Source organism: Sinohyriopsis cumingii, chromosome 17 (genome assembly GCF_028554795.1).
Source record: "Sinohyriopsis cumingii isolate HCF-2022 chromosome 17, ASM2855479v2, whole genome shotgun sequence".
Taxonomy (NCBI): domain Eukaryota; kingdom Metazoa; phylum Mollusca; class Bivalvia; order Unionida; family Unionidae; genus Sinohyriopsis; species Sinohyriopsis cumingii.
In genome coordinates, this window is record NC_142977.1 from 31752961 (window position 1) to 31771051 (window position 18091).

Below are 18091 nucleotides of genomic sequence, written 5' to 3' on the forward strand. Positions count from 1 at the left end.
AAGAGTAAAGGGCATTTGGTCAACCCGGCCAATATTGTATTATGATATATTGAGCTGAAGATTTATGTCCATGTATCTTCTCTTGGCATCCGTCCGTCTACAGGAGACGATGGCATAGCTCCAAAGTAAGCTTTTGTCTATCCTTCTTTCTAGCTCTCTTTTCAGCTTGTTTTATTCTTCTCTCTTCCTCTGCGTTTTGAACTCCCTGCCTGACAGCTAGGCGCCAGCTGGAACGGTTGTTTGCACAGCTCTCCCAGTCGTTGACATTGATGTTTGCCGTCTTCATATCCTTCTTGCAAACATCTTTGTAGCGCAGATGTGGTCGTCCAGTTGGTCGTGCACCTTCTGCTAACTCCCCATATAACAGGTCCTTGGGAATGCGACCTGGGTCCATTCTTTTGACATGGCCAAGCCAGCGAAGGCGCCTCTCGCTGAGAATGGAGAACATGCTGTTCATGTTGGCGCGTTTTAGAACCACTGTGTTGGGTACTTTGTCCTGCCACTGGATGTGCAGAATGTGCCGCAGACATCTCAGGTGGAAGCTGTTGAGTTTCCTCTCGTGTCTCGCATAGGTGGTCCATGTTTCGCTGCTGTAGGGAAGTGAGCTGAGTACGCAGGCTTGGTAGACACGCAGTTTGGTCTTCTCTGTGAGGTTGGGGTTGTTCCAGACACTCTGGTTAAGTCTGGCCATCACTGCTGCTGCCTTGGCAATCATGCCGTTCACCTCAGAATCAATGGAGAGTGAGTTGGAGATGTTAGACCCGAGGTATGTGAAGTTCTCGACAACTTCCAAGTTGTACCCATCGATGGTGACAGAGGGAGAGGAGTCTGCGTCCTGCGCCATGACGTTTGTTTTCTTCAAACTGATGGTCAGTCCAAATTCCTTACAAGCATGGGAGAGGCGGCATACCAGCTGCTGCAGTCCATCGTCCGTGTGTGATGTCAAGGCTGCATCGTCGGCGAAGAGCAATTCACGGATGAGTACCTCTGTGACTTTAGTCTTAGCACGGAGACGGGCGATGTTGAACAGCTTGCCGTCAGCCCTGGTATGGATATACACTCCCTCGCTGCAGTCCTTGAATGCGTACTGGAGAAGCATGGAGAAGAAGATGGCAAAGAGCGTCGGCGCAAGGACACAGCCTTGTTTGACTCCGCTGATGACTGGGAATGCTTCAGATGTTGCGCCATTGAAGCACACTGTGCTGTGCATGTTCTTGTGGAAAGACATGATGACAGCAAGCAGACGTGGGGGGCAGCCGATCTTCTGCAGGAGTCTGAAGAGTCCACTCCGACTAACCAGGTCAAATGCCTCCGTCAGGTCTATGAAGGCAATGTAGAGGGGCATCTGCTGCTCGCAACACTTCTCCTGCAGCTGACGTAGTGAGAAGATCATGTCTAGAGTTGACCTGCCGGCTCGAAATCCACTGGGACTCTGGGTAGACGCGGGAGGCTAGGATTTGCAAGCGCGCCAAGGCAACATGGGCGAAAGCCTTTCCAACAATGCTGAGAAGGGAGATGCCCTGATAATTGTTGCAGTCGCTACGGTCTCCTTTATGTCCATGAAATTCTTGCATTCGTATATTTGATAAAATTATTATTTATCCAACCTTGAGTTGTTATATGTATCTAGAGAGTCTGAACTGCTGACTTGGGGCTCGTGAGTCATTAAATCTGAATGCACACTTTTTGCAGTATTATTTATAATACTGTAGTGAATCAGCATTATTTATAATACAGCAGCGGGGTTGTGACAAGATCTAACACTTTTTTTGTTTAACTTCCGTCTATGAATAACATCCAGAAATATCTTGCTCTGATTTAAAACAAAAAATATCCATGACCCTATTTGGGAAAAAATATCATTTAGCTTGAGATAATAATAAAAAAAAGTATCCCAGCTAAATTGGGAATCAGTCCCCCCGTCCCTACCAAATGGACAGTATCATAAATAAAGGAATTTGATATGTACATGTTAATAAGTTGTAATATAAAAGTTCTAACAAAAGTGGGTTTATTAAGTTTACACTATAGCTGATACTGTGAAAGACTCATACTGACATTAGGGAACCTAGTGATAAGAATAGAAAGTGTTGACACTAAAGCATACAATATTCAAGCCACATTGTTGATATAATAGGCAGGGAAACTTTGGGAACCAACCCTCCGGGTCAAATATTTTTCAGAGAGGGCCAGTAAACACAACATGCACTTATTCAACATACGATAAAATATAAGGACAGTTCACACAAATGTATTTGGCTACCGCGTTGGCATTTGTGACACGCGTCAAACATGTCATTAAAAGATCATACATATAATTATATTGGCAGTATTCACCATCAATTTGGGAAAGATTTAAAATTCTTTGGAAACAAAACAGATAATCTTTAAGACTAGCTTGTCATGAATAGCTAAAACATCCTGTTAATATCATTAAAGTTTTTAGATTTATCGCAAATTTTCTTACAAACCTTACTGACGGAAACTACGGACGTAACGTCAGAGTTAAAAGTGCCGTGATACACGAGATAAAATTACCGCGTTGAACCATTATACTAATAATAATAATAATAATGAGGACTTTGTATAGCGCCTAATCTTTAGAAGCTCTAAGCGCTTTACAACATTAGACAACACCTATAAGATAAAAAACATAATAATATTATTACAAAAACAAACACCATGAAATTAGAAAAACATTAAAAAATAAAAAAAAACATGTTGAGAATATTATCAGGTAGGAAACATTATCAGGCCTTTAAGTTTGTTCTTGCAGTCGAAGTAAGTGAGTTTTGAGAGCCCTCTTGAATGTGATCACTATGTCTTTGTGTCTAATTTAATACCGTTTATCCTTTAATTCTGACACCATTTTAGTTGAGAAAAAAAACCTGACTATTGGTGACAGAGGGAAAAAATATATCATGGCTGGAAATAAAATCCCACGTCCAACTAACTCCATTGAGCAAATTAATGGGCAGTTCCTAGGTTATTTTGTTGTGTGAGAGAGAGAGAGAGAGATGTGTTAGTTCATGACCCTCACCAGTATTGGGTTGTTGTCCTCGTCCAGTATTGATTATATCCGGTTCAGGCTGATGTCCCAGCTATCATTCTGCAACAATGGGGTTGATCAAGCAAGCTTTGCTAATACTAGTCCTTGCCCTGGCAATTAATTTTATACCTCTTTTGTGGAGGCAGAGACCACCTTTGAATGTAGATGGTTATTTTCATCCGGACTTCAAGAAAGTAGCAGACGTTTTCAGGTACGTACTTGATGAGATATGTACTTTCACGAAGACGAATAAATGTATCTTTCACAAATACATGTATTTGTCACGGATATATTTTTGTATATAATTTACTATCACACCAGCTGGTTGATTACTTGGTTTTAAACGGCACTTTTAGCATATTAATAGACTCTGTCGTGCAGAATAAATTTTTCCGTATAGCCTTTTCCAATGAGTCAAGGACGCACCGAGGCAGCTCTGACCCGTGTTGGCACGGGCAGATGTCATCCCGCAATACTTGGGGATACATATCTTACGCTCTCTAAAAATAACTATAATTCTTATGGGAGCTGCGCCCACCTACAACACGCTGACGGTAGAGAAGAAGTTTGTGATAGAAATAGGTATATAGGGGTAGGGACGGAGGTACATGCATGTATTTACGAAGGCAAATATATGTATTTGCCTGTCAAGTATTGCTCTACTTGGCCTCTCTAGCACACACACACGGAAAAAGAAAAATGATATTTATTTTTCAACCCAAAATTCCTGTAATTGTTATTTTGTTTCTTTACCTCATACTAGATGATACTTTAACTCCCACCCCGTGAATCCCTATAGCGTAATAGTTGTGCCGCCATTTGACAAATTTGCTGGAGTATAATAATGATCCTCTAGTATCACTTTCTTTCTGTTTTTCTTACCAAATATATTTCGCAATGTTATGCTTTTGGTGAAACTATGCATTAGTTGTATGAACATGAGATACCTTACTTCGCACATGTACGATATGAAGTCAGCCTAAAACAGATAATCAAGGAAGGTTTGTACTTAAACGCAACGAGCTATACATTTTTAATCTCTATCCGATTCATATATTCTGTTTACATACCTCCTATTCCAAGATACAGGTTATTCATGTATAGTATAAATGTATGCGTCTCACATATTACCTCCGGCGTAAACATCATTATTATAAACTGTATTCACCACAGGCAGAGTGGGATGCATGTGTATGTATCAGCATGACGTGGGGGGGGGGGGGGCTTGCTGCCCGAAATAACACGTTTCCTTAGATGCTTGAAATCTTGTACCATAAAGGATTTCACCATATGTATCATTCGTAAATTCACAATACAAACAATCTTGTTAAATATCTTTATGTGGTGAGAAAAGATCGGTAATATCTAACTAAATTTGTAGAATTCAAAGGTTTGACGAAATTGAATGTGCTTAAATGCATGATTGAAAGATGTTCACCTCCAACGAATATAGTGATTCAAACATACATAAGAAAATTCATTTAATATATCGCAAAAAGCTTTTTAAATTTATTTTGGCGCTATTCTTTTAAATTGAATTCATTCCGATGAACTAGCTGAATATATTTTCGGCTTACCTAGATTGTATCCGCATGGAAATTTTGCTTATACTTTGTTCTTGCATATCGATGAAAATCGTAGCGTACAGAATGATCCAGACTTGCTATACTGTAATAAATTGTATTCAAATAAACTAACGGTAATGTCATAACATTCCTCTCTATTTATTAGCCTCTTTACTGAGTTAAAATATAGATTTTATCTTTATCTTTTGTGATGGTCTTTGTGTTGCTTTTCATATTTTATGAATTAGCGGGTAATATATTTTCACTGTTGAATATTAGCGCAATATTTTCAAAACAGCATCTGACTAATTTTAAAGACTTCTGCTGAAAATCAGTCATTTTTTAAAGTCATTTTAGAAGGACACAAAATCATCCTTTCTCCCTTACCCTGTCCGCTGGTGAATAATGGAAGACATTTCTTAAAAACCGATGACACTTAAAATGGTAAATCTAAATCTGCATAACCATCAAATGTGTATGATTCTATTACCAAGGTGAATAACTCTTTAACATATTAAAATGTTGGGCATATAGTCATTTCGTTTTCATAAGAACCGCAAAGTTACAATTTGACTTCAATCATAAATGCATAACGAGTTAAATTTAACGAGATATGCTATAACCGGGTGATCGTCAGTTCGGAGTGTTGCAACGGTGTATTTATCTCCACCTTTCAAAGAAACTTGAGATTCTGTAATTCCTAACGGGCGGCAACTCTTCACTGCCGTGTCGGAATGATATCGCGAATCTTGGTGTGCGATTCGATTGTATATAATGTTTGCGCACAATTGTCGTGACCAGGAGTTGACGCAAGCGCACACAATGTAGGCACAGCACAGTACGTTTTGGAAAGTGCATCAATGCATTGATATCGTGTATAAAGTTATCCATACAAACTAAAACATCCAATACAGAGTCACTGTCGCCATGCAATTAAAATGTATCAGTGTATTGATACTGTGAACAAAACATCCCATTTTAATGTTTAATGAATCTCGAATGATTAGTGCTGGCAAGGTTTGGTTGTAGAGGGCGTACGAGAAAATGCTAATTTTCTTCTCTTAAATACCTATTATCAGTAAATAATTTATTTACGAAAAGGACTTTGGAGTTTCCTCCTAAATAGTTTTGTCTAGAAGTTCAATAACCTTGAACATTCAGAGATGTTCTGTTCTTATTTGCTGTCACTACACCGACAATCTCTTCTTAGTTCATTTTTCGCATGATATATGTAACAAGCTTCACATTTCACATATATCAAACTTGGACCCGCAATCCCTGTCCTATTTAATATTAAATACCTTAACCTTTTCCAAAGTAATTGTTTTTCCTTCTATTATAATAGGAAATGTTGCTTCTGGTAGTATCAACGAAATCAGACCTGGGAAAAATGTATTTCACGTTTTGCTGGAGTGTCTCGTACTATTAATAATTTTCATTATTTACAAAATATTTCTCATTGTATCACTACGTTGAATGAAGTGTTCCCATATTTATACCCTTGGGAGGAGAGTAGTGTTCAGTGAGTTATGTTGTAATATAGGGGAATTTATTTAGAGATAGGTTAATCTTGTCACGGTTATCTCCCTTGAAACTGAATTTCCTTTTATATTATATATGTATGTTTTTTGTTGTTGTTTTTGTTGTTGTTTGCTCGTTCCCAGTATTCCATGATTGACAATTTCGTCGAGTCGGTGTTGTCCGAAGATATTGTTGTGATTCCGCGAGTCTTTGTTCTTGTATATTTTTCTCCATTAAGAGTGTTATCCTTCTGATGCAAAATTCAAATGAATATTCCTTTCTAAATGTTCGATGTGACAAGATCTTAAGTCAAGATAGTCATTCTGTATGAGTAAGTTTACATAAATATTAGTAGAAATCCAGATACCTTGATGAGTACTGTATAGGAAAGGAATACTTATTTCACTCTTCTTTTTTGTAAATGGTATAGCTTGATGCAAGTTATTAAGTTCCTAAAATACTTCTTTGATATAGTTGTTTTTGTTTTTTTCTCCCGGTTATAGTAATTTGTCGAACTGCCGATTGCTTCAAATTAGTAAAATGTTTGTTTTGGTGTAGTATTATAAAATTGTTATAGCTAAGTAAAGAAACAACCTGCTCTGCTTTATCAGATATATATATATATATATATATATATATATATATATATATATATATATATATATATATATATATATTGACCGACATGACTTCAGTACATTCGTAGTCACTCCTCAGCTTGCACTATCGTGACGTAATTGACTAATATGATCATATGATATAATAATTATATACTGGTGTCGTATCACCCTTCTGGAATGATATTTGCACTATTCCAAAGATAGCTTAATTTCAAAGTTGTGCATTCAATAATGTAATAAAAAATAAACGTGCTTTTCATTTGAGGAATACGACGTTGTATAAATCAGTAACAAAGTCGTATCGACTTTTAGTTCTAGTCGATCAGTATCAGGCTTAGCAGTTCATAAGCCCTCTTAATTCTATGATTTTTTACTTTGCTGTATTGTGATTAGTTAAATTGTATGAAGTTGTGAGCGCTAGCACGTTTTATCAACATCAGACGTGCTATGAAATCTTTAAGGTTACTCTCATGTCTGTTCGTTGGTTTTCTATATCCAGAGGACAAAATTCATAACACGTTCTAACTGACGGAACGTCTTTTCCATCTCTATGTTTGTTCTTTGTCTGTATTTCCATCCAACATTCTTGTGTGCTTATTTTCAATTTTAGTTTACTATTTCGGGGGAAAAGAAAAATGGATTCCGGTCATCTTAACAGAAAAAGAGAAAAGAAGAAAGGTCGAAGTGACCCTTCGCAAAGACTTTTCTGACTTAAATGTGATAAAAGTTTCATTCATACTCAGTGCATTCAACTTTTAAGGTTCAATACAATTCAAAATCCTACACTTTACCTAGGATCCTTCTTTAAGAGTACTGTCTGGGTTTGGCTCTCCGAATTTTGAAGTTGCATTTCAAGTTATTGTTTACATGTCCTGAAATGACCCTTTCACCTCAAAATCAATTATTCTACTCAGACCATCTGCTCCTACATTGGCACTTCCCCTTAATGTAACGCAATTGAACTTGATATTGCTGAAGAAATAATGACCATCTCATTAAACGTCCATTTGTCAATTTAGCTTGGGCCAAATATGCAAGTGGTTGGTGATCAGTTTCCAAAATAAACTTTCGCCCATACAGATAGCGCTGAAATTTAGAGATCCCAAAGATAATCGCTAGTCATTCTCTTTCGGTAACAGAACAATTACGCTCTGGTGGCGACAACGTCCTGCTCCCATAAGCAACCGGGACTAAGTTCCCATCATGTTCCTGCAGTAAAACTGCACCAAAACCCCTGTCAGAAGCGTCGGTACGTAAGACAATGTCCTTTATTCACGTTCTGTTGTTTCACTACGGCGTCTGACGTCAGCCTATCCTTCAACGTCTGAAATCCTCTCTCATAAGCGTCTGTCCAAATAACCTTCGTCAGATCCTTCTTCCTTGTCAAGTCATTTAATGGTTGAGCAATGGCGCTGAAGTTTGCAACATGCTTACAATAATAACCCAATAGTCCTAAATAAAGATCGCACTTCTGTCTTGGAAATTGGACGTGTTGCGTTCCAAAGTTGGCTGACTTTATCACTGTCTGGGGTAAATGTATCTTCACTGGGTGTGTGTCCTAGATAAGTCTGTCTCAGAAATCCTATGTGACATTTAGATGGTCGGACAGTGAGCCCTGTCTGTCTAAGTCGTTCCAGAACTTTTCTCAGTAAGACCAAGTGTTCTTCCCTTGTAGGTGTCGCCAATAACAAATCGTTCATGAAATTTGAAACTCCGGTTCCTCTTAAAGGTTCTAGCATTTTCCTTATCATTCGGGTGAAACTGTTGGGTGCATTCTGGACCCCAAGCGGCATGACTACCCATTGGTATGTCCCTTCTGGTGTTGCAAAGGCACGTTTTGGACGGTCTTCCCTGCGAACTGGAATTTACCAATATCCCGTGGACAAGTCTATTTTAGAGAAGTATTTGGTGTTGGTTACTCTGGCAAATATGGATTTGGGATTCGGTAACATTTCGACTTGAAATTCTGTGATCCTGTTTAATTTCCGATAGTCGACACAAATGCGGTGATCACCATCCTTCTTCTGGACCAAAAGAACCGGTGAACTATATGCAGATTCGGCTGGTTCAATGACCCCTAAGTCAAACGTAGTTCTAATTTCGTCTCGTACAGTTTCTAACATCGTATGAGGTAATGGATAGGGTTTCATTTTCACGGGAGTTTCATACAGCAACTTCAAACTGAACTCTTCCAAATCCGTCATGTTTCTGTCAAGATACTTGAATAGTCGTGGAGTATCTCCTCCACCTCACCACGTTGTTCTGACGTTAACATTACGTCAAGGACAGCGTCGACGTATGTTTTATCCCTCGTCAAAGGACAACTAGGAAGTACTTCCGCCACTCCTCCGTTGTCGTCGGGTTCTTCAGTCACAATTGTAGCAACCACGAACTCAGTTGGTGTCTCCCTTTCACGATAGCGTTTTAGAAGGTACAACTTCTCTTTATGTTCTACCTGGATGCGGTAGTTCTGTCCAATGTTCGTTTCCGTTACAACGAACGGTTAGCTCCAGGATACATAGAGTTTGTTGTGCTCCAACGGTAACAACAACAGCACCTTTTCACCCACTTCGAACTTCCGTTCCTTCACCCTCTTGTCGTAGTACTTGGCTTGACGTTCCCGTCCGTCACAGCGATTCTTCTAGGCCAAGTTGCAAACTTCTTCTAGCTTGTTACATATATCAGCAACATACTGATACGTTGTTCTTACTTCCTCGGATGCCTTTTCATCCGTCCATAACTGTTTCAATACAGTCATGGGTCTTCTCACTGTCCTCCCATAAACTAGTTCGAAAGGTGAAAATCCTAGACTAGCTTGGGGTACTTCGCGGTACGCGAAAAGCATCGCGAGAATGTATCGATCTCAGTCCTTGGACAACCGCACAACCTCTTCAGAGCTTACTTCAACGTCCCATTGAAACGCTCTACTAGACCATTGCACTGCGGGTGATACGGGGTAGTGTGTGTGTGTGTGTGTGTGTGTGTGTGTGTGTGTGTGTGTGTGATTTGGATTTTTAACGTAGCTTTAACAATTTATAGTCATATCGCTACGGTGTCTGCATTCTGGCAGTTTAGAGTGATGTCTAGCACTGTGGCATCATGCCGCAGACATGTAGCATTATGTCCCACCCAGTCACATTATCTTTACACCTGGCTGACCAGTCCTAACACTAACCTCTTAATGTTGAGCGCCAAGCGAGGCAGCTGTTAGTACCATTTTTGTAAGTCTTTGGCATGACTCGGCCGGGGATCGAACCCACGATCTCCCGCATCCGAGGCGGACGCTCTAACCACTTGGCCACCGGAGCGGTGATACGGAATAGTAGTCAGGTGCCTAATGGAAAGTAACCGGTTCACCCATAGCATCACCTGGCTAACAAACTGCGTCCCTTGGTCAGTTAGTATCTCTTCAGAAACACCAAAATCTGGACCAAACTCCTAACAAAGCCTCAGCTACAGAACTGAATCAATGTTTTTAACGCAACGGCCTCCGGGTATCGGGTAGCGTAATCGAAAATCGTTAACACATAACGATTACCACTGTCTGACGCAGGATTTATCGGACCTATCAAGTCCATCGCCACCCTCGAGAACGGTTCATCAAGCAGAGGGGTGGTTCCTAGTGGCACTGGGCGATGTGAGGTCTTGGGTCATACGACATACAAAACATCCTTATAACCCCATACACACCGGGCCATTAGAATTCCCTCACTAACCTGTATTTTTTCTTTGTCACGCCCATATGACTACCAAGTAGACTCTCGTGTGCTAGCCTAAGCACTTCTTCTCTCTTAGCTCGAGGTACAAACACTCCCTTATACCTCTCGGATCCTTTCCGGGCGTATCGATGCAAGATACCCGTTTCAACACGAACTCACCCTCACCATCTGGTACGTTCCACACGGACTCGTCCTTTGCATACCCGCGTATCCTGTTAAGCGTAGACTCTTCCTCTTGAAGTCTCCCTAATTTACCAGGTAGCTAATTGTCTAAGGGCGAAGTCGAGGGGTTCAGCGGACTCGACCCTGACCTTCGCTTTATAGACCTAGTCTTTATGGACCCCACGTGTACAGGTGTACACGTCATAGGATTAGGCGGTGGAAACACATACCTACATCCTAAAATTAGGTCGTGTGACAATCCTAACAAGCACGCTGCTTGTTTTCGTCATTTCACATACGGCGACTCAAGGTCGATGTAGACAACTGGGAGAGAATCTTTAGTCCTGTTAGCAAATTGGACTTCCACTGTCTAACATGTATAATCAGCAGATTTAACAAATTTGCTATCCACCAAGGCCGGATAACTAGAGACGGTGTCATAAAGCACGGTAGCTATCTCTCCGTTTAACGTAGCTGTTACTGTATTAGACCATTCTCCTGTTTATACCTTTTACCAGTGCCTGATGTCACTACATTTGTCGTGGGACGATATTACATGCGGTCTTTGAGAATATGGTCAGGTATTTTTGTATCCGTAGCATTCCACTTCAGCTTTCTTACCAGAGGTACCCTTGTCTATCCCTTGGGTCTTTCCTGGGCCACGGAATTGATCACGGCTGGGATTATCAGCCACTAACTTCCCACCATTTTGACCATTCCGCCTATGAGTTGCCAAACAGTTAGCTCTTCTAACGTTATTGACTCTGGGTCGATCCCTGCCATCCCAGGTGGTTGGACGAGAGTGTGCACTCTCATATCGCTCAGTCATCACACTGATATCTTCTAAGGTCGCGAAATCACGCTCTGCTAAAAACACAATCAAGTCTTTCCTATACGTACTGAGGACATATTCTTTCAAGATCTCTTCCTGTATGCCTTCATAAGTGAGCCCGGTGCCTGTCATTTTAATCCATTTATGGAAAAGAACGCGTTCGCGAGTATGAAATTGCACGTTTGTCTCCGTTGTTCGCTTAGACGACTCTATGAAAAGTTTGCGAAAACTTTCAGCCGACAACTCGTAGTGTCTTAACAGCGCATTCTTGAGAGCGTCGTAATCATCTACTTCAATAGGTGCCATATTATGATATACATCCTTGGCAGCTCCTTGCAAAAATGCAGAAATATTAATGGCCCACTGGTCTTAGAGTATATGATGGATTAAAGCTAAATTTTTAAACTTAGTTAAAAAGTTATCGATGATTTCGTCTCTGTCGTTAAACATCGCCATTGCTATCTGCACGATACGTTTATCCTCTGATCTTTTGCTTGTGGTTCCTCAATGTTCATTCATTTCTTCGCCCCTTCTAGATTCCGCTTCGATCCTTAGTCTTTCCATGGCTAACATATGTTCTCTCTCCCTCCCTGGCTCTTTCTACCGCCTACAATCTGGCTAACTCGATTTCGCTTTCTCGTTCTGTTTATTTTCCCTCAGCTTGTCTGATTCTTTATTTTTCCTTGGTTTATCTAATTCTTTCTTTTTCTGCCGCATGCTGTTCTCTCTCTTCCCTGTGACTAAGCTCTACAAATTCCGCGAATTGGGTCTCTTCACGATCTAATTCGTCTTTACCAATCGACTTAAACTCTGACCAACTGCCTATCAGTTGCCATTCTAGTCTTCTTGACTGTATCACCAACCAGTTTACTTAGCTTAAGTATTTACTAACTCTTACTGCCTTACAGGAAACAGAATCCATAAGAATACTTACCCGTATTATATTCAAATAAAGTCTTCACCTACGGACTTACTTAAGGAAATAAGTCATGTCATTCAACAATGACCGAATGTTGTTTGATTCTGATGCAGTGAATTACGAATGGAAGCAAAGTTGCATTCATCTCCGTAACAGTATCTGTAAACACACTTTTTCTGATGCTGATACATTATCTTTAATCAGATTCATCAATACTAAAAAGTCGAATAATATCACCCACAGAAGAGTAGTAAGCCATGTGTCATTTTAAACACCGTATTCACATGTTTAAAGTTAAAAATAGAAAACGCTGAAGTAGAGTGCTGTATGTAGGTGGGTAGGTAAGTATTCGGTTATTAGTCATTTTCTGTGGATGCATCCACGTATTTATAAACTGCACTAATAAAGGGTATTATATGTTAATCTTCTCAAGTTTGCTTAAGCATACATGTATCTATCATATGTATGTGTGTATGTATGTATGTGTGTGTGTGTGTGTGTGTGTGTGTTATTATAGTCTGACTATACATCCCCGTTTGTTTGTACCCCCTCCCCCCCCCCCACCGATTTCAAAGCGAGAACGTTTAATGTGATAAAAAGTGCACAGAACTAAGTCAATTGAAGCATTGATTTATAATTTCTAACCTGACTGTGACCAGAATGGCACTAATGCTGGCATCCCCTGCACCATTTCATGCTTAACAGACTTTCCATACTAACACGGCGCCATATTGCGTACACTAAAGACTAGTTTATTTCCATCAGACGACATAATGACGTAGTTCATCCTGTTCGGCAAATGCTGAATAATTGCGTAAATTACATAACGTTGAGAGTTTGGAATTATATCCCTCTGCATACATGAACATAGAAATTAAACCGCTTGTTAAATCCACACGAAAAGCGTAGTTGTCATTGTGTGTTCGGTTATTAGTCATTTTCTAAATATGCATCCACGTATTAATAAACAGTACTAATAAAGTGTTATATGTTTATCTTCCCAAGTTTACTTGAACATATATCGATCTATCCATATGTAGGTAGGTAGGTAGTTAGGTAGGTGGGTGGGTGGGTTCTTAGCTAGGTAGGTAGGCAAATATGTCAGCAGTGATATATCTAACATTTTGTTTTGACTTTTAGAGAATGGTTCCAGGTAAGGGGAGAGGACGATGGAGTCGCCTTCGCCTTGTATCACAAAGGAGAGCTGGTACTGGACATGTGGGGTGGATATGCGGACCTAGAATCAGAAAGGCCCTGGCACAAAGATACCATATCTGAGATCTTTTCCGCAACTAAAGGGGTTGCTGCCATCGTTGTGGCCATGATGGTTGAAAAGTGAGTAGCACTGTAAATTGCGTTAAAGTTCACCCCACCCTTATCCACCCGTGCAACACGCAATGGAGATAATGGACTGGTGGAATGGGTGCAATAGTATTTATACCATGTGAATGTTTCAAACGGCATCCATGGACACCATTTCAACGGCCTTGCTTACATATCAAAGCTAAAGGCACGAATTTCATTGTTTCGACAATAGCTCCGATGTTTGCACGCTTATGTCTCCTTACTCAATATCTCCTCCCATCCATCTTAAAACGGTAAAAATAGTTAACATTAGCAATAACTAGATAGAAATTATAATCCTTTCGCATAAACTCGTTGCAGCTAAGTTCCAACTTCACGCGCGCCTTAAAGTGACGAAGATGACATAAAATCACTGTAAGGTTTAAAATGTATATTTATACAGCGATTTTATAGACTTCGTTCGTACCTAAAAAAAAAATATTATAACTATGAAAAGGCCTGTTACATCCACAGTGTGGAAAAGTAGTATACAGATTGCCGATTTAGCGCAGTCGGCCATTAGTATTATATAGACTTCTATAATACAAATCTAAAGATTCAGCTAGAAACTATTAAAAGTGGGAAAAACTTGAAATAAGACAAAGAGCACTTGTATACATTTTAGGATTTTTAAAAAAGAAATTAAATATAAATTAGATGTATTGTAATAAATTTAGACTATGCGCACTTGGTTATAGCGCCCCGTTTTAAGGAATTCTTAGATTTGTGTGATTACTTGTGTGATTATTGGAATTCGCGCTATGGAAATATTCCTAGCCCGAAATAATGAGTTAATTAATAGGAGCAAACGTCACGGAGTGAAGTGTTAGTGTGTTTCCGTGATGCCATGGTTCACTAGTAATGCATTCCGGCCAAAACCGAATGAATGTCCCTGTAGTAAAATCGTCCATATTAAAATCTAGTGGTATACACTGGTGGCGTGACTGCAAGGACAGTATTTACGATATTAAATCGGTATATTACACAAGGGAATAAATAAGAAGGGACTGCCGCGAATATGGTGCAGTTATATTGGCGAAATGTGCCTGTAAAGCATACATTGACTGGCCTAAGGTGGTGGAGTTAAAATAGTTCCCATTGTTAGGTGGTACTCATATATTTTCTAAGGCGTGAACGGTTGGCGGTACGGAAATATGATGAAGGTTAAACATGCAGATGTGCGGTTGATAGATATTTGGCAGTTTGTTTTATCTGTGGTCTTGCATTAATTAGAGAAAAAATTAGGTATAGAATGGACACATCGGGCTTCTAATTTACAACTGAAGTTGTATGGAAGTCTTTGGAAAGTCGGGGTAAACTTATGACTTCTAGCGAGAATCGCGCCAGGGTTTGACAACCGCTCGGTCAAGTAAATACCCGTGTGCGTGAAGTGTATCATACAATACATAAATTAAGGTACCGAGGAGAGCATATAATATAACTGGTACCTTAAATAACGAAACACACCTCTTTACAGTGGCGTCTCTCTGGATGGTGTCACCCAGTGCGGTAACTCATGGTATCACTCCCATGGACCTCCTTTCAGAACAGATCATACAGAATCCATAGTAAATTTTATAAACAGTCATTTTGGTGTCATCCCCTCTGATGGTGTCACCCGGTGCGGTCTGCACACGCGCACCCCCACCCCCGGTGACGCCACGGCCTCTTTGCTCTCTTCGAATCTTCGTCATGTTTGACAGTGTCATTAGACTAAAGGGCTTAATTCTAAATGAGTGTGATCTCAAATCAGTACCAAAGGTATGAGTTGACATTGCAAATGTTTTCATGGCTTGTGAAACTGCATTGAGGCTTACATTTTTGAAGCTGGTTTCACAGCTTCAATTTTCTCTAGAGCTTAACCTTCCGTCTCGACCTAGGATCTCCAAATTAGTTTATATTCAGCTGTGCAACTAAAGTGATTCAGCAAAGTCTTGTCTGCTTGGCATACGTAAGCGCCAACAATGACACTCCCAATTTACCCATAGAAAAAGCGCTGCATTTTGTCCTTAAAAGTGGTCAGATGGACTCAAGACCTCCTGGGCCCCAGATATTGATAGACCAAATGGTTTTCTTTCTGTAATAATTGTTGAAGGCTAAGTGTTCAATGTCAGAGATCGCACACTTGACATACATATCAAAATATTTATAAAAAAGCAATAAAGATTTCGATATTTGAGATGACATTGCAAATATAAAATCAGAATAAAACTAAACGTCTTCATTATAGCATAGCTATCTTTATATAAATCAGTTCTGTCTGGTTTCTCGTGACTCGGAAAAATATGAACTTTGATCAATAATACACACACAGTGTTTGGTTTTGTACTCAAACTCCTTTCTTTTATATATTTATCTTTACTGTCAATACTAATTAATACTTAATTAAGGTTCCATTACACTTATTTAATTCTTAAATCCGCTTAATTGTCTCAAGTTTGTATACATTTCTGTTTTTAATACATCCATGTAAAATTTTGCTTTAAGTCACTAAAATCTTCTCTTATTTATTTGATCATATTTCTTATTCGTCGATACTACCGGGTAACGCCCTGATGTTATTAAATAATTCTTTATTTAGAGCTTGGTTAATATATGTTTTATAAAAGTCTTGAAAAATAACATTATTTACCGTTTTCACCTTATCGCTCAAATATATAGTGCATAATTGATAGGCTGGATCAACAAAGTTTATTTCGCTTTCATACAAATTAAATTTGTTCCTGTAATCGATTATTGTATTTACCTCTGTCAAATACTTCGTATTCAGCTCTGACATTGTACTAGAGTTAACAGTTATCTTACTTTCCATGTAGTAATTTTATAGTTGAAATAATACATTAGCTTGCTAATTTCGTTATCCGTTTTGCTTGCTTTAGTTGTTTGACTTTTAAGACATCCAGCTCAGATTTTAGTATTACAGTCATATATATATATATATATATATATATATATATATATATATATATATATATATATATATATATATATATATATATATATAGAGAGAGAGAGAGAGAGAGAGAGAGAGAGAGAGAGAGAGAGAGAGAGAGAGAGAGATTGTTCTTGTTCTTGTTCTAGGGTTTAACGCCATTTTTCAGCACAAGATAGGCTGTACATGGCGGCCAGTATAACTGGTGGAGGAAGAACCCTGGAAAACCCAGGGAGGAACCACCGACCCACGAGAAGCTGCTGGCAGGCTTTCCCGCGTACCCACGCTAGCCGAGCCTTGGACTCGAACCCACGCAGACAGAGGTGAGATGGCAGTGATCCGGAATGGTGAGCGCTTTAGACCACTCGTCCACTCGGGAGAGAGAGAGAGAGAGAGAGAGAGAGAGAGAGAGAGAGAGAGAGAGATGTGTGTGTTTGTGTGTGTAACGTCGCCCTCTTAGTATGAGGGGTGGTTAATTGGATTTAGCTGACGTTATCTAGGGAATGACCTCCCTAGATTGTATAGCCCGGTGGAAGTGAATATAGAGAATATCTACAGAGAACTAAGCAAGACTATTGTGAAGAAAACATGCAATATGAGCCCCCTTAGACAAAACAAATAACACAATTTAATCAATAACACTTATTAGCGGCAACTCAAGTTCAATCTACGTTATCACAACATAATTTATTAACAATGTCTAATTTGGACTTATTTCATCAAATAACGAGTGGTGAAAAGAGCGCAATGCCCACGACTGACTGCATCACCTTCCTCCCTTGACCGTGTATCAACGTCTTCCTATTTCCTCGAGCCTTCCTATTCTCTACGCGTCACCCCTTACTGGACTTCCTAGTCCTATATTCTGAACTCGTCACTTCTTTTCTTCGGACTGTCGTGTCTCACCTCAGAAAGCTGTTCCTTAAAGGACAAAGTTACCCCTAAATCTCTATATGTACACTTTCTACACGTATATAAAATCCCTCACTTACATTACTCAGAAACATACTAGCTATCCACACTGCATACATTCTGACTTAATCTCATAGAACATCACCCTCGCTTCACAGCGACCGGACATAAGTTAACGCGTAAGCGGTATTTCCAACATTACCGTATCTCTATCTACGCTACCACATGCTCGATTACTATTGCATAAAATTCACAAAATTCTATCTCACAGCATTCCCTAACTTATAAGATTATTCAAACATTACAAAATCAGATCTAAATATGCGATTGTCGTTAACTCTTGATAATCTATATCGTCTTAACAGACAAAGGAAATTATTTTATATAACTATGTGAAATCCTACATATTTGAAAACTTGGTTGGCATGCAGTCGTCAATGCTATCAACGAACTAGTAACTGTAAAATTAAAGAGGTAAATTGCATAACAACTCTAGCATCAACATATTTCCATGAA

At 39.4% G+C, this 18091-nt stretch overlaps 1 protein-coding gene and 1 long non-coding RNA gene across 3 annotated transcripts in view; one reads left to right on the forward strand and one right to left on the reverse strand.

Moving 5' to 3' along the window:
* LOC149778359 (uncharacterized) overlaps window positions 1-3172 on the reverse strand; it is a 30591-nt gene extending 27419 nt beyond the window's left edge. Inside the window, exon 1 of the long non-coding RNA XR_016415495.1 lies at window positions 3041-3172. This is a non-coding gene — a long non-coding RNA (uncharacterized LOC149778359). The remainder of the gene's footprint in view (window positions 1-3040) is intronic.
* Window positions 1-18091, forward strand: part of LOC149778362 (beta-lactamase domain-containing protein 2-like) — a 62360-nt gene that overhangs the window by 1164 nt on the left and 43105 nt on the right. Inside the window, exons 1-2 of one of the 2 annotated variants that reach the window (XM_089939183.1) lie at window positions 3054-3260; window positions 13528-13722. In XM_089939183.1, the coding sequence (XP_089795309.1) occupies window positions 3118-3260; window positions 13528-13722 (338 nt within the window). In that variant the 5' untranslated portion in view covers window positions 3054-3117. Of the gene's footprint in view, window positions 1-3053; window positions 3261-13527; window positions 13723-18091 lie in introns of those variants that run through there. The other variant, XM_089939184.1, reaches the window with a different exon arrangement.